At 42.0% G+C, this 21,918-nt stretch overlaps 1 protein-coding gene across 1 annotated transcript in view; it reads left to right on the top strand.

Annotated features, from left to right (window-relative positions):
* The window catches only part of Pafah1b1 (platelet activating factor acetylhydrolase 1b regulatory subunit 1), a 53,748-nt gene extending 41,391 nt beyond the window's left edge, over nucleotides 1–12,357 (top strand). Inside the window, exons 7-11 of the mRNA XM_090350410.1 lie at nucleotides 2,088–2,190; nucleotides 2,911–3,139; nucleotides 4,987–5,088; nucleotides 8,793–8,949; nucleotides 12,173–12,357. Of these exons, the coding sequence (XP_090206536.1) occupies nucleotides 2,088–2,190; nucleotides 2,911–3,139; nucleotides 4,987–5,088; nucleotides 8,793–8,949; nucleotides 12,173–12,246 (665 nt within the window). The 3' untranslated portion in view covers nucleotides 12,247–12,357. The remainder of the gene's footprint in view (nucleotides 1–2,087; nucleotides 2,191–2,910; nucleotides 3,140–4,986; nucleotides 5,089–8,792; nucleotides 8,950–12,172) is intronic.
* Nucleotides 12,358–21,918: the final 9,561 nt, after the last annotated feature.

Here is a 21,918-nt window from a genome sequence, read left to right as displayed (position 1 = left end):
CTGAGCTTCAGGCTCCACACACGCGCGCACACACACACACACACACGGGGGGGGGGGGCGGTGCCACATGTTTGTAATTTTTTTTTTTTTTTTTTTGTCATACATGGGACTTGAAAACCCTTGGCCTGGGTCCTGTCCCTGAGCTCTTCAAGGCTACTGCCATACCCTTGAACTAAGCCCCACTTCCCATTTTCTAGAGGTTAATTGGAGATAAGAGTCTCAGGTCCTTTTGTGGCCAGGCTGGCTTTGAACCTTGATCTTCAGATCTCAGCCTCCTGAGTAGCTAGGATTACAGATGTGAGCCACCTCGCCTGGCTCAGCTGTAATTTAAATGTATATATATAGCATACCTAATTAGACATGTGAACCAAGTTTATGACCTTCCTTTTTTGAGTAGTTATTGACATTTGAACTGGGGTTCTATTAAGTAGGCAAGCATTCTGTTCCCAAGCATTGCCTCCAGGTGTGTCCCCTGTCCTTTTGTTTTTTGTTTGGTTTTGGGTTTTTTGTTTTTGTTTGGTTTTGTTGTTTTTTGTTTTTGTTTTTGTTTTTGTTTTTTACTTGCTGGTCCTATGGCTTGAATTAAGGGCATGAGTGATGTTCCTGAGCTTTTTGGCTAAAGGCTAACACTCTACCACTTGAGCTGTAGTTCCACTTTTAGCTTTTTCATGGAATTGACTGCCTGGTCTGTCTTTAACCTCAGTCCTCAGGTCTCAGCCTCCTGGTTAGCTAGGATTACAAGTATGAGCCACTGGTACCCAGCTGCACTGGTTATTTTGAGATCAGGTTTCATTTTACGATGGGCTAACCCTTCTACCTCTTCCATCTCCCTACTCTGTATGCTCCGTTGTAGCTATGATGACAGGGGTTCCATCTGTTGGTGAGAAGGGGATTGTGTGTATTCCCAGTATGGAACCATAATCTTGCTTGTTTCAACCTCCTAAGTAGCTAGGTTTACAGGTATGAGTCACCAGTATCCTGCTGAAATGATGCATTTTCTAAATCTCCATAAGCATAACAGCATAAAGATAATTCTCGAGCACTACTTTATATTTTACTTTATTTTTTTCAACTACTGTTTTAGAGAACCAAATCTTTTCCTGACTGCTGTTTTTCTGTATGTTGTATACACTCAAGCATATTAAGCATATATTTTTTTTTACATTGTCACTTTTTTTTGCACATTCTGGGGCCTGAACTCAGGGCCTGGGTGCTGAGTTTTTGTGTTTAAGGCTAGTATTCTACCAGCTGAGACACAGCTGTAAGTTAAAAGTCTCAGGTTTGTCTGCCCAGGCTAGCTTTGAACTGTGATCCTCACATCTTACTTAGCCTTCTGAGTAGGATTGTAGGTGTAAACTACTAGCACACAGCCAGTCTTACTTTTTAGCCTTGGCTAGCCTTAGAAACAGGATCCTTTGATCAAGATTTTGTCTCAGTCCTTACAGGGTACAAGCACATCTGTCTGATCACAATTTTTTTTTTTTTTTTTTTTTGCCAGTCCTGGGCTTGGGCTCAGGGCTTGAGCACTGTCCTTTGGCTTTCTCAAGGCTGGAGCTCTACCACTTGAGCCTCAGCACCACTTCCGGCTTTTTGCTATGTATGTGGGGTACCGAGGAATTGAACCCGGGTCTTTGTGCATGCTAGGCAAGCACTCTACCACTAGGCCAAACTCCCAGCCCCTGATCACAAATTTTTTTATTGATTCTGTGAATTGTATCCTGTAAGTCTTATTTCTTATCATTTGTAATCAATTTCTGAACTTTTTTGTGTAAATCTTACCAAACTTTCTTTAAAACTCAGTGAATGAAGAACTTGATGTGGCCAGGCACCAGTGGCTCACACATATAATCCTAGTTACTCAAAGGCCAGGATCTGAGTCAAGATTCAGCAAAAAGCTGGAAGCAGAGCCTTAGCTCAAGTGGTAGAGAGCCAACTTTGAGCTCGAGGAAAGCACTTAAGTCTTAGGACCTGAACATACAAAAAAGTATTTGCTGTGGCCTTTTAAAATACCATAGAAAAATCCATGATGAAGTCAAATTATCCTTGGTGGTATATTGCTGAATATATTACTGTGTTTTGTGTTTTAGGCCATGACCACAATGTCTCTTCAGTAGCCATCATGCCTAATGGAGATCATATAGTGTCTGCCTCACGGGATAAAACTATAAAAATGTGGGAAGTGCAAACTGGGTAAGTTTACTTTAAGAGGCATCAGCTAAAAAGAAATTTAAAAACAAAACTGTATTCTTGATGGTTAGTGATTTTTTTTTTTTTTTAGCTTAATCTAGAATGCTCATCATGACAGTCGTTGTTCTGTTAATGTTATGTACTTTGAAAGTAAGTTTAAAGGCTGGAAGCATGTGAGTTAAGAGATAGAACACTTGTCTAACCCTCAAGTCAATCAAAAAACAGTGGCTTTTTAGTTCCTAGCACTACCCCTCCTCCCCAAAAAAACAAATTCCTCCTGCCCTCCCCAAATCCATTAAGTAATCTTTCTGTGGGTTTACATTAAAATGCACCATTTGTGTTACTATGTCCCTGTTATGCTGAGCTTAGAATTATACATAGTAGTTATAGAAAAACTTTGACTGGTTTAGCCCAGGTTAGTAAACATATTGTTTTTCCAGAATCCCTAGAAACATTTTAAAGCATTTTATTACTCTGTATTTTGCATTCTCCGATTTTATTGGTTTGTTTAGCTCTGACCCCTGTCAGCCTGTATTATCTGGTATTTTACTTTCTGTCCTATGTTTATCCTTATTAATCAAGGTATTACATTTATTCTGTTGACTTAGGTATGATTTGTCTAACTTGATAGTATTCTCTTAATGCACAGCTATTTTTGTGTCACTAATGAAAAGTATCCTGATGATTGTCACTCACAATGTAAATTATTACTTACGTTGACAGCTACTGTGTGAAGACATTTACAGGACACAGAGAATGGGTACGTATGGTGCGGCCAAATCAGGATGGCACTCTGATAGCCAGCTGTTCCAATGACCAGACTGTGCGTGTGTGGGTCGTAGCAACAAAGGAATGCAAGGCTGAGCTCCGAGAACACGAGCATGTGGTGGAATGCATTTCCTGGGCTCCAGAAAGTTCATATTCTTCCATCTCTGACGCAACAGGATCTGAGGTATTATATAATATACATGACATTTCATGATTTAGTTGCTGGAATAAATCTTAGAGCCTTACATAATGTTTGTTTTTAAATTTTTATTATGTATATAATATAAATTTATTTTTGTGTATGTGTGGGGGTCATGGGACTTGAACTCAGCCTGGGCGCTGTCCCTGAGCTCTTCAGCTCAAGGCTACCACCCTGCCCTTGAGCCACAGCCCCTTTTCTAGTAATTAATTGGAGATAAGAGTCTCACAGTCTTTAGTGCCAGGGCTGGCTTTGTCTTTGAACTGTGATCCTTAGATCTCAGACTCCTGAGTAGCTAGGATTACAGGCATGAACCATCACACCTTGCTGGACTTCTATTTATTTATTTATTTATTTTTTTTTTTGCCAGTCCTGGGCTTGAGCAGTGTCCTTGGACTTTCTCAAGGCTAGAGCTCTACCACTTGAGCCTCAGCACCACCTCTGGCTTTTTTTCTATATATGTGGTACCAAGGAATCGAACCCGGGTCTTCGTGCATGCTAGGCAAGCACTTTAACCATTAGGCCAAACTCCCAGCCCCAAGGACTTCTATTTTTTAGCCAGTGATTATTATTGCCATGAGATGAGATTCTATTTGATGGGTGTTGAGGCTGAGGATTCTCTTGAATGAAAGTGATCATTTGAAGCCAAGCATTGTGGCACATAGTTGTAATTTCAGCATACATCAATCAGAGCAGAAAAATCTTGAGTTTAAGGCCAGTCTCTGCTATACAGCAAGACTTTGTCTCAAAACAAATAGCCAAAAAATTACAGAATATTTCATTAAAAGGTATATGAATCAGAATGATGATCCATATAAGTGTGAATATAAAGATGATTATGTATGTAATCACTCAATATCAATAAAGAAAGATATGGTTTATGATCCAAGATTTCATATTTCTTTTTGTAGAGACTTTCTTATCCTGGATTTCTAATATTGCATCTTAAATTGAAGAAGAAATCCCCCTTTCCCACCCCCTGCTTCGGGCCTTAAAGCATGCCAGACAAGTGCTGTAACATGTGTTTATATCCCATTCAGCCTTTTCAAATTCTTTATGCCACCCTGTGGTGGTCATTACCTTACCATGTGGACCTATCTTGGTTGGACTTTATGTAAAAAATAAAGTTTTAGAGGCCAGGAGTTTGGCCTAGTGGTAGAGTGCTTGCCTAGCATGCATGAAAAAATAAAGCTTTGAAATCTTTTTTTCCCCCCTCCTTTTTTTTTTCTTTTTTAAATACTGAGATTTTAACCCAGGGACTTGTGTTTGTTAGGTAGGTACTCTTACCACTCGAACCATGACCCCTGGTCCTTTTCTTTGGCCTTAATTTTTTAGATAGGGTCTCACATTTTTGCCCAAGTTTAGTTTCAGACCTTAGTCTTCCTCACAGATTCCTTTGTACTGGGTTCACAGGCATTCATTACACTCTTTGCTTATTCAGATAAGGCCTTGCTAGCTTTTTGCTTGGCTATTCTTGAACTGAGATTCTCCTGATATCTCTGACTCTCCAAGTGGTAGGAGCCACTACACCTAGTCTTAAAATCCTTCTTAATTATAGACATAGTGCTGGGGCTCAAAACGAGTGCCTAGTGCTTTAGTAGACAATTGCTCTATCACTAAGCTGTATCCTCAGTCCTAATTATAGAGATCTGTCCCAAGCAGTAATACATCATCGATTGGTGTTTACTACATTCATAGTGTGCAAAGACTTACATATTTTAATAGATAAAAACAAATTGCATTTTTGTAAAGTATTGGAAATACTCTACAGAGAAGCCATTTAAAATACCTACCTTGTTGCATAGGAAAATAAATTTTTTTGTTTTCTATAGACTAAAAAAAGTGGCAAGCCTGGGCCGTTCTTGCTATCCGGATCCAGAGACAAAACTATTAAGATGTGGGACGTCAGTACTGGCATGTGCCTTATGACTCTTGTAAGTTTGTGTGATCTCCTTGCTTCATTGACATCTTCATTTTTTTTAAATGCTTTTTTGGATTAGATACTCTATGATATCTTATTAAGTAACCTCAGTTACTCTACCACTTTAAAATAACTTCTTTATAAAGATGCTTTTCCTTATGTTTTTGTAAACCCACTATTGCAGTAACATGAAAGTTATTTCTATAGAATGCCAACTTGGAAGTATGTATTTCCCCCTAGTATTGATCCAGTTGGGAGAACAGAGAAGCCACCACTTTAAACACCAAATTTGAAGTCTTTATTGGAACACTAGTGGACCACCCTAATGAATATTGTCAGTTGTGTGGCTTAAACTCAGGGCCTGGGCACTGTCCCTGAGCCCTTTTGCACAAAGCTAGCCCTCCATCACTTTGAATCACAGCTGTACTTCCTGCTTTTGAATGGTTAATTGGAGATAAAGAATCTAAGGAGACCTTTTCTGGGACTGGCTTCAAACCACCATCCTCAGATCTCAGCCTCCTGAGTATCTAGGAATATAGGCACGAGTCACCAGAATCTGGTGGCTTACATACCTAAAACCACACAAGATGTAGTTTTCTTAACAAAGAAGAAAACAAATCAGATGTGAACACAAAGTAAATAAAAAACCAGTGAACAGAATGCACTAATCTAACAAAGATGTTAAAGATAAGCTAAAACAATTTGAATGTGGATATAATCAAGAGAAATTTTTTTAAAAAATCAACTAAGGAGAGTAAGACTTTTATGGAACTTAGCAACTCAAAACACATTTATAAACTGAATAATGTCCTCTATTTTCAGTATTTTTTGCTTAGACCCAGTCTCCGTACTTCACTAGGAGCATTGAGATCTCCAGTTGAGGATATGCAAATGTGAAGAGACACTGGTTTGCCTAAAGGAATTCCCAGAGGAATTGTGGATAATTTGGTTTCCATGTTTGTTTAGAGATTGTATAGATACTAACCATATCTCTAAGTGGCTGTCTCCATAGACTATGACAGACACATGTAGACACATCATCAGGAATTGAAAAGAGCCATATGTGTAAATGGAGTGATGGACACTTATGCTCAGCTTTTTTATTGTCCCTTTCTTGAGTTCTAATAAGGGTAAATCACCCTCTTTTCCCCAAAAAAATGACAATTTAAACTATCGTAATGAGTTAAACTTTGGGAATTGAGTTCAGGTATACTATGTTAAAATCGTTTGTTTAAAATCAAAAAGTAAAAATAAAATCAGAAAGCAGGCAGGTTCTGGTGGCTCATGCCTATATTCCTAGATACTCAGGAGGCTGAGATCTGAGGGTGGTGGTTTGAAGCCAGTCCCAGTAGAAAAGTCCTCCTGAAATTTTATCTCCAATTAACCATTCAAAAACAGGAAGTACAGCTGTGATTCAAAGTAATGGAGGGCTAGCTTTGAGCAAAAGGGCGCAGGGACAGTGCCCAGGCCCTGAGTTTAAGCCACACAACTGACAAAAATAAATAATTGAGTAAGTCAGAAAGCAAGTTCATCATGAATTTCTCCAGAATTCTGCCTCCTATTATTCAGCTGAAGTGGGCACTGCACTTCTTCCATGTTTGATGTGGTCAAAAGAAACATGGTTGGATTTCTTAGTGAAGCTTCTATAAGAAAGACTTCTGTAATCCTAGATACTCTGGCGGCTCAGTCCTGGGAACTTAGAGCCTGGGTGCTGTCCCTGAATTTTTGGGCTCAAGGCTAGCTAGCTCTCTTAACAGTAGAGCCATAGCTCCACTTCTGGCTTTTTGGTATTGAGATTACCATTTGGTAATTTTCCTATGTATATAGGTACATTTATTTTGTATGACAACTTCTTTTGTGTGTGGTACTGTGGCTTGAACTTGGGGTTTGGGGTTTGATTAACTTGCTTGATCACCCATGTGGCATACTACGTCTTGAGCCATACCTCTAGCCCAGAGGTTGCTAGTTATTTTGGAGAAGGGATCTCAAGGACTTTTCTGCCTAGAGTAGCCTCAAACCACAATCCTCCAGATCTCAGCCATCTGTATAGCTAGGAATTCATAGGTGTCAGCCACCTACTGGAATCAAATGATCTATACATTTTATTCTCTCTCACTCTCGCTCTTTCTCTTTTTCTGTCCCTCCCTCCCCCTTCTCTCTATCTCCATTCTCCCCCTCCTCCTCTGTCCTAGGTGCTTAGAACTTTTTTTTTCTTTTTAATTCATTGTCAGGGTAATGTATAGAGGGGTTACAGTTACATTCATCAGGTTGTGGGTATATTACTTCTCACCCATTGATACCCCATCTCATGTTTTTGTCCCCCTTTCCTTCCTCCTCCCCCCTCCCAACCATCTTGTTTCCTCTCTGTCCTAGAGCTTTTTGTACTCGGGTTAACACTACTGTTTGAGCCACTTCTGACTTTTTGCTGGTTTATTGGAGATAAGTCTCATAGTCTTGCTTGCACAGGCTGGCTTCAAACAGATCTCAGATCTCATCCTCTTGAGTAGCCAGGATTACAGGTCCAAGCCACCAGCACCCAGCTATACATTTTATTTTCTCTTTGTAAGATTTTACTAATTTCATTTCTTTGGAAATTTTTATTTTTTCTTTTATGACATTCCTAATTTTGGTATATAATTTTGGAGGTTATTTTATTTGCTTATTTGTTTCAAGAAACAAGGTTTATGACTTTGGTATGGCTCAACTCTATAGTACTTGCCTAGCATGCATGAGACTTTGAGTTTTATCTAGTGCTCTTCTTAAAGAGAAGGAGAATTTTGGGGACTTGGAATGTGGCTTAGTGGTAAAGTGCTTGACTAGTATGCATGAAGCCCTGGGTTCAAATTCCTCAGTACTACATAAAAAAACACTGGAAGTGGCACTGTAGCTCAAGTGGTAGAGCACTATTCTTGAGCACAGAGAGGCTTAGGGATAGAGCCCAGGCCCTGAGTTCAAGCCCTACAACTGGCAAAAGAGAGATTTTTTTTTTTTCAACTAATTATCAAAAAGCTGTAGCTTAAGTGGTAGAGCACTAGCTTTGAATATAAAAGCTAAGTGATCTGGGTGCCAGTGGCTAACAACTGTAATCCTAGTTACTCAGGAGGCTGAGAGCTAAGGATTGCGGTTCAAAGCCAGTTAATAACAGAAAAAGCCAGAAGTAGTACTATGGCTCAAGTAATAGAATGCTCAGGGACAGCACCCAGTCCCTGAGTTCAGGCCGCGTGCGCACGCACGCCCTGAGTTCTGGCGTGCGCTCACACACACACACAAACACAAACACACAAGTGTCTTCAAGGTTTCTAGGGTAACAGGTTGATTTGTCATACTAGAGATAGTTAGCATTTTTGTCCTTTGACAAGGGACGTTCTCATGTTATTTTTCAGGAATGCTGGAGTATCTGGGCAAAGTGACTCACACGTGGTATCCTAACTAGTCAGAAGGATTACAGTTTGATGCCAGTCCGGGCAAAATGTTTGAGAGACCCACTCTCAGTCCTTGAAAGTTGGGCATGGTAGTGTGCCCAACCATGCAAGAAGCATAAAAAGGAGAATTTGAAGAACACCTAAAGCAAAAGGCTGTGGTATAGCTCAAGTAGATAGGTCAAAGCCCTGAATTTAAACCCCAGAAATGGTGGGGGGAGTTGCAGTAACATTATTGTATAGATGCTGTTTAAATAATTTACCTATTTGCTAAGTCAGATACCTTTTTGTCTTTAAGGTGGGTCATGATAACTGGGTACGTGGAGTTCTGTTCCATTCTGGGGGGAAATTTATTTTGAGTTGTGCTGATGACAAGACCCTACGTGTATGGGATTACAAGAATAAGCGATGCATGAAGACCCTCAATGCGCATGAACACTTTGTTACCTCCTTGGGTATGTATACGTCCATCCTCATGTTTCTGAACAAGTATAGTGTGGAGAGCCAGTTGTAAGGAAAGTATTAAGTAGCACGGGGACTTTTCCAGGTAAGAGAAAAAATGACCATGCTAGGCTGGGAGTGTGGCCTAGTGGTAGAGTGCTTGCCTAGCATGCACAAAGCCCTTGGTCAGATTCCTCAGTACCACATGCACAGAAAAAGCAGAATTGGTGCTGTGGCTCAAGTGGTAGAGTGGCTAGCCTTGGGAAAGCCTAAGGACAGTGCTAGCACCAGCACTGGGGGGGGGAAAGGAAGAAAAAAATAAAAAAGAAATGACCATGCTATTCCAGGGAAGAATGGAGAAGACATGTTCAAACTCCATGGCATTCCTACGAGTTCTTTCCCACCATTAGCTTCATAATAAAAACATTGAGGTCCAGGAGGCCTAGTGGTAGAATGTTCACCTAGCATGCATAAAGCCCTGGGTTCGATTCCTTGGTATCACATACACACAAAAAGCCGGAAATGCTGCTGTGGCTCAAGTTGTAGAGCACTAGCCTTGGGAAAGCCCCAAGATTGGCAAACAAAGCAAAAGACAAAAACCATTGATTTTGAAAACTGGAATCTTGAGGGGCTGGGAGTTTGGCCTAGTGGTAGAGTGCTTGCCTAAACAAAACAAAACAAAAAAAACTGGAATTTTGAAAAGGATACCAACCAACTATTCTGATAAGTTTTCTCCCCTATTAGTACATAAATTTCTCAATATGAATATATATATATATATTCAATAGTCTAGGCTACAAAATAAAAAACAAGATTTCTGTGTTTAGAATGTATGATAAACGTTTTTATCTGGCAGATGTCTACTGTCATGTATTTCCAGTAGGAACTCCAGAAATTACAAGTTTAGTAAATGTCATCAGCATCATATGAATATGCTTGTGTGTGCTAGCACTCTACCACTACCACCTGAGCCACAGCTGCTCTACTTCTGGCTCCCTACCCCCATCCCCTGGTCTGGGGCTTGAACTCAGGGCCTGAGCACTGTCCTTGGGCATTCTCAAGGTTAGAGCTCTACCACTTGAGCCACAGCACCATTTCTAGCTTTTTCTATGTATATAGTACTGAGGAATCAAACCCTGGTCTTCTGTGCATGCTAGGCAAGCACCCTACCACTAGGCCAAACTCCCAGCTTCTATTTCTGGCTTTTTAAATAGGTCTCTCCCTCCCCCAGTCCTGGGTCTTGAACTCAGGCCCTGGGCACTGTCCCTGAGCTTCTTTCTATTGCTCAAGGCTAGCACTTGAGCACCACCTTCACTTTTGGCTTTTTCTGTGTATGTGGTACTGAGGAATTGAACCCAGGCTTTATGCATGCTAGGCAAGCACTCTAACCTACCACTAGGCCACATTCCTAGCCCTATTTAGAAGTTTTTATTGGAGATAAAAGTTCATGGGATGCTGGATGCCAGTGACTTATGCCTGTAATCCTAGCTACCTAGCTACTAAAGAGGCTAAGATCTGAGGATCATGGTTTGAACCCAGCCTAGGAAGAAAAGTTCTCCAGAGACTCTTATCACCAATTAGCCACTCAAAAACTGGGAGTAGGGCCAGGAGTTTGGCTTAGTGGTAAAGTGCTTGCCTACCGTGCATGAAGACCAGGCTTCAATTTCTAGGTACTACATACATAGAAAAAAGCCAGAAGTGGTGCTGAGGCTCAAGTGGTAGAGCTCTAACCTTGAGAAAGTCCAAGGACAGTGCCTAGGCCCTGAGCCCAAGCCCAGGACTGGCAAAAAAAAAAACAAAAAAACCAAAAAAACATAGAGTAGCACTATGGCTCAAGTGAAAAGAGTGCTCATCATGAGCTCACAGAGACTGATGAACCGTACCCACGCCTTACAATCAACAAAACAGGGTTCACAGACTTTCCTGTCAGGTCTGGCTTCAAACCAGTGATCTTCAGATCTCATCTCAGCCTCCTGAGTAGCTAAGATTGCAGGTATGAGCCACAGGCACCAATGGATTTAGTTTTGGGGGTTTTTTTTTGGTCGGTTGTGGGGCTTGAACTCGGCCTGGGTGCTGTCCCTAACCTCTTCAGCTCAAGGCTATTATTGTTCTACAACAATGCCACTTCCAGTTTTCTATATGTTAATTGAAGATAAGAGAGAGTCTCATGGACTTTCATGCCAGTCTGGCTTTGAATCATGATCCTCAGATCTCAGCCTCCTGAGTAGCTAGGATTACAGGTGTGAGCCACCAATGCTAGCTGGAATTTAAGATAATGCAGTTGTAGTATACTACCATGTGGTGGATGTAATACTTAGGAAAACTTAGTGAAATGAGTTAATAATTACCTTAGGAATATTTGAAGGATCAAATATAAAGCATTAGTAATAAACCTGGACCATAACTGTTCAAAAAATAAATATGTTGATACTTTCCATTTTTATTAGATTTGAGCATCATTTTGAGATAAAACTAATTGTTTGGGCTTGCCTTTTTTTTTTTTTTTTTCTTGAGCTTGAGCTCAGGGTCTGAGCACTGTCCTTGGGCTTTCCTCAAGGCTAGAGTTCTACCACTTGAACCTCAGCATTGCTTCCAGCTTTTTTCTATGTATAGGGTACCGAGGAATTGAACCAGTGTCTTCATGCATGCTAGGCATGCACTCTACCACTAGGCCAAACTACTGGCCAAGGGCTTGACATTTTTATTGAGGTGTTAATTTAGGACTTAATCTTTGAGTTTCAGCCTCTAAGCCAGGTGGTCAGCTTGGTAACTTGTGGTGCAGATAGGTATGTATAGTGAACATGGTTTTATCATCTTCTATGTGGTGGTGTTCACCACCATCCCAGCACTGAAGAAGCTGAGGCACAAAGATTGCAAGTTCAAAACCAACCTCTAACAATTTTCTTTTCTTCTTTCTCTTCTTTTTTTTTTTTTTTTTTTTTTGGTCATGAGGCTTGAACTTGGTCTGGGTGCTGTCCCTGAGCTTTTTTTGCCCAAGGCTGAGCACTTTGAGCCAGATTACTTCTGCTGGTTAATTGGAGATATCAGTCTGCTCGGACTGGCTTTGAGCCATGATCCTCAGATCTTAGCCTCCTCAATAGCTAGGATCACAGGTGTGTGCCACTGGTGCCCAGCTAAAATTCTTGACACGTGGACTTGGCTTCTTATTTTATAACTCAGTAAAAATTAGGCCTGTCTTAATCCGATTTGAAAACCAGCCTTTTCTTTTTCTTTCAGATTTCCACAAGACGGCTCCCTATGTGGTTACTGGCAGTGTAGATCAAACAGTAAAGGTGTGGGAGTGCCGTTGATTGAGTCTCACTTGGCCCTTCCTCCCTTTTTTCCTCTGGATGCACTCTGATGATACCATGGTTACCCCATTGAGCTCTGTTTAAATAAATATTGTCCTTTCATGTAAATTATTCTGGATGTAGATTGAGCTTATTAAATGTTACACACAAAGTATTCATGCATGGTGAATCCAAATTGTATACTGTAAATTTACATACGTTGTCTAGAAGTACCATAGGGTTTTAAAACCTGGGCTGGCATTGATCACACCAGGCCTACAAGGGCAGAAGTTGAATAAATTGGACTAGGGCACTAAACTGAATAGTTGACAGTGTCATTTATGTTGGATTATAATTCCTGTTTTTCTTTCTGCTATCTGTTGGTGCCTGACTTGATGGCCTCATTTGGGGGGAAAGTGGTGGTTATTAGGGCTTTTTCTGAAATGTGTATCTATGTAACATCACTTAAGTGTGCTTAATAAATCTAAAGATGTTAGATGATAAGAATACAGTTCTAAATCTCCAGAACCATCTATGTAATTTAATGGGGATTACACATTGGAATTTTTGTTATGACCCATTTGCCAAATCAATAGGATATGTTTGTTTTGGCGGCCTATCAAGCAAAGTATAGTGGTATATTTATGTAAGAAAATGATTGTAAATCTCAAATAAGAAAAATCTCAGCAGCTCATAGCAAATCATTTCTTCCACTTGGGTCTTAATGCTTTGTAAACAGGTTGATAACACTGTCATAGTCTAAGCTTCTATTTTCCACACTAGACCTGCTTCTAGTTGTATTCTCCATACTATTAGACTGTATAGTGATGTGACTTCCAAGTAGAATTTAATCTTCCCATTAAGTGTCATGGTATAAATCACTATTTGTTTATGATGTTTTTTAGGGATGTGCAATGTGCATTACATAATGACAAATATTGAAAAGGTTTTGTTTGCCATTTTTAAAGAAGTGGGAGAAATACAGCAGTTTGTTTTTCAAAGTGATTCTGATAACATTTCGACTATGTTTCTTTTTACAAGTTAAAAGAAGACAGGGTTTAATGGAGTATGCATAAAAATGTACTGGTTTTTTTTTCACCTTTTGTTTATATAGAAATGTTTGTAAGTATACGGGCCTATCTATAAATGGATAAGTCTGTATATGTAGATCACACACAACCGCCATGTCCTCGGGTCTTGAATTTTTGAAGAAGCTCTAAACTGTACAAGTAAAATTAATCTTGCTGTGGAGTACCACAACTATGCTTTAGAACAAGCCCTTTTTGACCCCTAATGCTTCAGAAAACCAAGCTGGGGGAGGGGTTCCAGCCGAAGGAAAGCCACTTCCTTTGTCTCCTCTCATGTCGCCCTGGAACACTTTACACACCCCAATAGAGCATATATTTTGATCCAGAGTTACTACCAAGTAGATTAAGAGAATTTTTGTCCATGACTTTTGGAACACTATTCCATTGATGTTCATTAATAAAGAATTCATTGCTTAGCTAACCAACAGGTTTTTTTTTTTGTTTTCTTTTTAATGAGAGTCATTTGGAAAATTAACAGAAGCAATGAAATAACAGTGACAGTTTAACAAGATACTTTTTTCTGAATAGCATTTTATTCATTTTGTGTAATATGTGAATTTTTTAAGTCCCCTTTTATGTATTTAATGGAAATTTGATTCCTGGAAAAGACAAAGGGTGAGAGTTAATGTCCTGTACATACACACACAGAATAGGCAACCTATTAACTAGAAGCAGCTTAATGTTTATATTGTGTCTTTATGTTTGTTTGCTTGTTTGTTTTTAGTAATTCCTGAGAGTTGTCTCTGGAAGGGAAAGTGTTTTTGAGAAGTAATGGCTATTTTTGAGGACAAAAATTACATCTTAAGGTAGTTCCTTAAATTCAGTAGGTTAACATTCAGGACAATATTGCCTCGCAACCCTGCTTACATTGAGGAGTCTTTTCCCTCTGGCTATTCTGACTAGATTTTTCTCCAAAAGCTATGGAAAATATCTTTGTCTTGTTTGCTGCTATTTCGTGTCCTATTTCAAGAAATATAAATACATAGAAATGGTGCATCTTAACATTTGTTCATGTATAAATGTCTTTTAATTCCATTTTAGCCTGTAGCAACATGAATTGTTTCAGGGTAAGCCACAGCATCTAGAAACCCCTCACAGATGTAAACGATGAAAGGAGGAATGGTAGCGAGGTGGAGGAACAAAGCTACTGTCCACCGGGTTGCTTGCCCTGCAGCTTGAAGTGACTTTTAGTGAGGAGGGAGAACGGTTCCTCTGTACAGTTACCCTTGCTTGGGAGATTGCCACAGCGTGCTGCTTCGTTGAGTTACCTAACACCCTCTATTTAAGAAGCAGCGGACGTTGAATCTCAGGGATGGTCCACAACTGGATCCAAACGTGTAAGGAGCCCTGTTTGACTAATGAAGTGGGGTGGGGGAGAGCAGTCCGTCCACAATTGAATCAGATTTGCAGTTTCCTATCCTGTTGATGCCCTTTCTTTCTCTGTGTTCCCTCTCTGTCTGCTGTCTAACCTGTGCCTTGCCTGGGATGAGGACAATGATGAGGTTACTGGTTTGGATTGTTAAGTAGAGGATTTATTCATTGGTTTAGAGGTTCATTGCTGCTTTGTCACTTTCTCAATCAAATTGGCCATTTAAGAAATAAAAAGCTGGTAGAATTGCATCCTCAGATGATTCTTGTGTGTGTGTACACGTGTGAGTGTGTGTGCCCCCCCCCCGTGTGTGCAAACAGACATTCCAGCACCACCTTAATATGCCCAAGAAGTCCTGGTTGCGTTCTGAGAAGGAAAGCACGGAAACGGGCATACACATCACCTGAAGAATAGTTGCTTTTGACATGGCGTCTTGCACTTTAGGAGACTAAGACCATCCTGTTTTGTCTGTGTGGTGTGACCAATGGTGTCCCCAGAGCACTACCCCAAATCACTAGTGTTAGCGAGCTGTCCCAGGCTGTGGAGCACAGTAGTCTTTTGGAAGCTTTGACTCACCAAGCCAAGTCTCCTCACTGTCAGTGCCCTGTTCTCCTATTTGCCTCTTTCCTTTTCTGTGTGAACTTTCAGATAATATCACTCATTAAATAGCTTTTCTTCTTTTTTTTAACTTAAAACCTATCCTAAAAGACCATTTGTGTTGGTTGGCAGTGGTGGCTTGATAATCCTTAAAACAACTGAATTGAAAAGGAAGGAAAGGCACTTGAGGTGGTGACTTCCCGTCCAGCTGTATATAAGTCCAGTGCGCTCCTCTAGATGATCAAAGAATCTCCTGGTAGAGAAGCGATTTGTACAAGATTGGTGGGGAAAGTTTTGTTTTGTTCCCGTGGGGTGGGTGGGGGGAGGAGGGCGAGCTGGATTGACAAGTCACGACCGGCCTGGTCTTTTCATCTTTCCACTATATCATGAAGTAGCTGCTTTCTTGTCCTACTATCCTTCAGGCATCGCTAAAGCTCACTCCGAAGATCTTAGAGATCTAAACACACAATCTTCGAGTTAGCCATCAGTTCGGACAGACAAGAAGGCCAGCACTGATTCCAAATGAACATTGCAGAGGTGGTAATTGGAGAAAACAGTTCCCAGATTGTAAGAGTTCACTGAAGATATTGACACAACTAAAAAAAAAAATCAGTAAAGGAATGTATATAAAACTGCTCTTGTGTTTTACAGTAAGATTTGTTGCTCTCAGACTGTGTAAAACAAAATTTATTCATGTTTTCTGCATATTAAAAATCTTATTGTACCAATTGGTAAACTATTAAATGCCTATAAAACTAGATGTGAATTTTTTTTATCTTGTGTACAGCTCCTGTCTTAATTAAAAGGGACATCTCAGAGCAAGACTTCAGTTGGTCTCAGAGCAGCAGGGCCTTGAAGGAAGGCTTTTCGTGAGGACAGTGCCAGCACTGGCCTGGCAGTCGTCTTCCCCCAGCTCAGAGGAAGCCAGGTGGTTGCTTACAGAACAGCTGGACAGCTGCTGCTCAAGAGCTAGGAGCCAGGAGTGGTCCGTGACAGGCCTGCAAAAAGCTCAGAGAAGTGCCTGCCCTCTAGAAGCAAGCACTCTGCCACTAGGCCAAACTCCCAGCACTGTTAGTCAATGAGCCTCTTTAGATTCACGAAGCTGCTCTATTATTTTCAAAAGGAGCCATCTTGAGGCTGGCAGTTTGGCCTAGTGGTAGAGTACATGTCTAACACGCATGAAGACTGGAACTCGATTCCTCAGTACTGCATATATAGAAAAAGAAGCCAGAAATGGTGGTGTGGCTCAAGTGGTAGAGCTCTAGCCTTGAGAAAGCCCAATAATACCACTGCCCAATAATACCACTCAGGCCTGGAGTTCAAGCCCCCAGGACTGGTGGCCAAAAAAACAAAAGCCATCGTTTCATACTTTTCCCCAGACACTTCTGGCTCCTCCCCCATCTGGGCAGATTATTGCTATGTTCTACTTCACCTGCATTTTGGAATCTCCAGTTGTGTACAAACATATTTACTAAGTGGCTCTTCTCTTGCAGCCTAGCTGTTTTCCTGCTGCCTCTCCCCAGAATGGAAGTTGGGCCCAGAATGCCCTGTGTTCTTACATTTTTGCCATTTCCTTGGGCTCTACTTTGTCCCTCGTCCAGGACTGAGATCTTGGTGTGGGATCTGACCACACTCCTGAGGGGTAGAGATCTAGCCACAGTGTCACTGTTGTGATAAGCAACAAGCCTATGTCACAGTACACACACTATACCACATGTCCCTGCAGGATGTATGGCCTTGTTTGTCCCTGGAGGAAGGTGAGGGGAATTAGGATTGCTAAAGTAAAAGTGCTGCATCTTTTTTCAATATATGTGGTACCGAGGAATCAAACCCAAGTCTTTGTGCATGCTAAGCAGGCACTCTACCACTAGGCCAAATTCCCAGTCCCAATTTGCTTCATTTTTCAAGCAGAGTTGTAAACTCTGCTAGAAGATCTCCTAGGTGGCTGAGGTTACAGGCTAAGCCATCTCATCCAGCATTATTAGTTGAGACAGGGTTGTTGAGCATGTTGGCCTTGGCTGACCTGGAACCTGGAACCATAATCCAGTTTCTGCCTCTCAAGTACTGGAATTAATGGACCACTCACTGTACCTGACTCGAGCTACCTGTTTTTTTAACCTGCCCTCCAGATGCTTTATGCAGCAGGCTCAAGCTTGCAAATCACTTTTTTTTTTTTTTTTTTTTTTTTTGCCAGTTCTGCACTTGAGCTCAGGGCATGAGCACTGTCCTTGAGTTTTTTTCTCAAGGCTAGAGCTCTACTACTTGAGCCTCAGCACCACTTCCAGCTTTTTTTCTATGTATGTGGTACCAAGGAATTGAACCCTGGTCTTCGTGCATGCTAGGCAAGCGCTCTACCCCTAGGCCAAACTCCCAGCCTGAAAATCACTTTTTAATATTGGGCTTCTCACCCAACAAATTTGAGCAGGTCCCCTAATCTGATTTGATTTGTTCCCACCTTTCTGGCTGAAACGGTCATTCTTTCACCAGTGTCCTATGGCAGCCTTTTTCACCTGGCCCTCTTTATGAGCATGGACACCTAGCCCAAAATACCATTTTGAATGCCAGAAAGATCGCCTCCCATCTGTGTGCCTACTGTTTCACCACATCATGTCCTGCTGCTCTGCCATTCTGGGGTTGGGGCTAGTAATAGATCAGCAAGACTGGTGCTGCCCAAACTTGCCCAATCTTCCAGTGAGGTGACAGTATTTATTGTGCCCTCAACAGCCTGTATGTATCTGATTCCACTTTTAAGTCAGTTATTACCCCACTAGTGGGGTATTTTACCTCACAGGTGAGGCTGCCCACCTGACTTGATGTGAACCCGGGTGGGGCTGAGGAAATGATCTGAGCACATAAGATACCTTCAGGTACAGGATGTGTAAACTTTCCTCCACTGATAAGATGAACAGCCTGGAGAATGCAAGTGGGCACGTGAGACTTTAAAAGTTTAATTTAGTCATTAACTTTGCAGTGAAAATCAAACCCCAAGTCTCATGCCAGGCAAGTGCTATTATCACCAGTTCTTAAGTTTTAAATTGTTGAAGTCTTATTATGCAAGTTGAGAAATCCAAAGTAGGCACTGGTAGCTCATGATCATAATTGTTACTCAGGAGCTGACATCTGAGAATTTCAGTTCAAAGCCAGCCTGGGCAGGAAAGTCCATGAGACTGATCTCCAGTTAACCACTAACATATGAAAATAAAACTTGCACAAATGGTACAGTATTAACCTTGCACACAAAAACTCAGGGGCAGTGCCCAAGCCTTGGTTTAAAGGTCTAGAACTGGCACACACATGGCATGGTGTCACACACACACTCCCAAACATGGGTAGGAAAGTTGAATTTAGACTATGGTAGGGATATGGAGGTAACTGGGGGGTGTCTCAGGCAATTTGAAGAGCTTCTGTTTTCCACTTTGAACATGTGCCCATCCTCACCACAGCCAAACCTGACACACGCTAGGTCTTATGTCTTTGGATACCACTACTCACTGTTTTAACAACAAAATTGAAGTCGGCTAACAAAGGCAGAGGGTAGATTTCATACTATTTCTTTATACTACTATAACAAGGGATCACAGGAAAAACAGACCTTAAGTGACAAGCGCTGTGACACGCTCTCAACTTTACATGAGGGCCTTGTCTTGTTGGCAGGAGTGCCACCAAAGTCCTGACAGACGACAAAGGCTCTGATACCTTTCCTTAGATGTCACTTTGAATTGTAAGGTCCCTAGATCGCTCAGGAAGTATTGGGCCTGTTTACAATTCATAGACCCTCCAAGTCTCCAGCACCACAAACCTAAGAAGGCTTTTCAAGTGCATGAGGGCCGGCTAAGCAGTACCATCCAATGAGCACCCCCTCCTCTGCTGGGAGCCGAGTAACGCCATGTCTAATAACTTTCTGCTGAGACAAGAGGCAGGGCGCAGGACTTGATTACCATTATTACAGATGTGTTACGCTTTCATCACTCTCTGCTGGGACCTAGAGTGAGGGTATATTAGCTGGAGGGACTTCCTCAGGAGGGGGGTTTTTGGAGAGAGAGATTTTCCTGCCCTGATGAAGCTGTGTGGCGTCTCTGTTCGTGCTCCGGGGAAGGAAAGCTGAGTGCGGGACGTCAATGGGCCTTTTCCTCTCACAGCTCATCCCGGTCGGGGCGTATTTTTCCCCATCCCTCCTGCTGATCGAGAGAGGCCAGGGAAGAAGGACCCCGAAATACTAGCACCCAATGTGGGGCACAAAAAGGGCATGAAACGGGGCATGAAAGGGGCACGACGGCAAGTTGAGCCAAGCGAGAGATATATGGAGGAGGGACTGAAGGGCCAGGGAAACCTGAAGGGAAAATAATGCAGGCTGGAGTTGCTCACAGGGAGGAAGACAAGGAGAATGAGAGGGACGAAGAGAAAGACAAAGAGAAAGAAAAGGTTAGGCGGGGAGTTTGGCCTAGTGGTAGAGTGCTTGCCTAGCATGCACGAAGACCCGGGTTCGATTCCTTGGTACCACATACATAGAAAAAAGCCAGAAGTGGTGCTGAGGCTCAACTGGTAGAGCTCTAACCTTGAGAAAGTCCAAGGACAGTGCTCAGGCCCTGAGCTCAAGCCCAGGACTGGCAAAAAAACAAAAACAAAAGAAAAGGTGGTAAACAGGAGAAAGGGAAGCAACTACCTGCAAAAGTCAAGTAAGAAAAACTCAAAGACTGAAAAACCAGAGAAACCTGAAAGGCACAAAGAATAAGAAAAAGGGACTGAAGGGACAGGGAAACCTGAAGGGAAAACGTAGGCTGGAGTTGCTCACAGGGAAAAAGAAAAAGACAGGGAGGGGGACAAAGAAAAAAAGAAAAAGCCATAAAAAAAAAAAGCAACCCACAAGGAGAAAATTGAGAAGAAAATGAAAAACTCCTCTCAAAGCTAAGGAGAAAGACAAGCTGCAGCTGTGTCAGAGCAGAAAGGTGTTCTATGTTGGACAAGACACAGACAGACTCAAAGTAAAACAGATGAAAAAGGCCAAAATCAGACTACAAGTAAGCATAAAAGACTTGCACAGATCATTCCCAGTCCGCCTCCGAAGCGCAGGTGACTTCAGCACGGTGGGCAAACACTGAGGAGCCTCGTGGAGTCTCTGGCAGAGCGGTAAGGGCGAGGCAGAAATGGGTTCAGAAGCTTCCAAGAACCGGATGGTTAGTCGTAAGATTTACTTGAAGCTAATGGTACTGCAGTAAAAGAAGCCACGGGTGAGGCTTATGTGGATGATAGCGGAAAAAAAAGATGGGCCGATATTTTGCGCGCTTTAAGATCTTTGAGTATGAATGAGTGTGAGTGAACATGTTCAAGGTTAAATTGTCAGCATGCTGTGTAAAATAATGGATGAATTTATACTTGAAACACAAAGGCAATTGGGTAAACCTAAGTCTAAATTATGTGGCAACTTATATGGGAATGCTTGCTTTCGACCAAACAAAGAACAGGTGGAAAGAAGCAAAAAGACACCTGGAGAAATACTTGAGAAAGAGGAAGAATTAAGTGGTAGTGATTTAGAAAGCCTGTGCCCGGGTGCAGACTTACAAGATAGGGAACCACCGCTTGTAGTTGAAAATAGGCTAAGCTTTTTAGGGTCCCTAGCTAAGTATGGAGACGACGCCCGAGTCAGCCTGAAGAAGTTATAGATGAATCTTTGCCCATCAACCCCCTAATAAATTAGAGGGATGGGAGACAGTAGTTTAAAACAAGGAGGGGAGATTAGAAGACTCCCAAGGAAAATAATGCAAAATCAATGTAGACAGTGAATGCTAATACGACAGGTATCTGCTCCCATGGAAATAGGTGCATCCCCTCAGGTCTGATTTGCTTAAGTGGACGGCTGGTAGCCAAAGACCGGCAAGTCCCAACTATTAGCCTATCAACCTAAGATAGGAGCCAAGTAAAAGGACTTAGTGATCCCATGACGGGTTAAGAAGACTAATAAGCTTGGAGACACCTAAGACAGGCACAATCCATCTGGTATGATGGTAGTCCCACATATCCTAGGTTTTTTCTTTTTTCTAAAATACAGGGGAAATGCTGGGAGCCGAGTAATGCCATGTCTAATAACTTTCTGCTGAGACAAGAGGCAGGGTGCAGGACTTGATTACCATTGGTTACAGATGTGTTACGGTTTCATCACTCTCTGCTGGGACCTAGAGTGAGGGTATATTAGCTGGAGGGACTTCCTCAGGAGAGGGTTTTTTGGAGAGAGATTTTCCTGCTTTGATGAAGCTGCGTGGCGTCTCTGTTCGTGCTCCGGGGAAGGAAGGCTGAGTGCAGGAGGTCAGTGGACCCTTTCCTCTCCTGGCTTGTTCTGGTCGGGGCGTGTTTTTCCTATCCCTCCTGCTGATAGAGAGGGACCGGGGAAGAAGGACCCCGACACTCCATCCACCTGCAAGCTTCATTCGCCCTCTAGGAATTGCTCCAAGATGGACTTGCATGATCAACGCACCACACCTCCGGCTGGTGCCACCCTATCTTCCTACAGCAAGTGGAGGGTGGCAGCAGCCAGTGTCCAGCCAGTCGAGTGACTGCACAGGCCTAATGTGCCCAGGCCCTGTGTGTGCCCCACCTGTGTGACAGGCCTGTGACCTCTCCCCACGCCCCGCCCCACTTGAGCTT

The sequence above is a fragment of the Megascapheus bottae genome, chromosome 17 (assembly GCF_031878675.1).
Source record: "Megascapheus bottae isolate mThoBot1 chromosome 17, mThoBot2.hap1, whole genome shotgun sequence".
Lineage (NCBI taxonomy): Eukaryota > Metazoa > Chordata > Mammalia > Rodentia > Geomyidae > Megascapheus > Megascapheus bottae.
The sequence above is the reverse complement of the archived record's forward strand: the minus strand, read 5'-3'. Positions and strand labels throughout refer to the sequence as shown.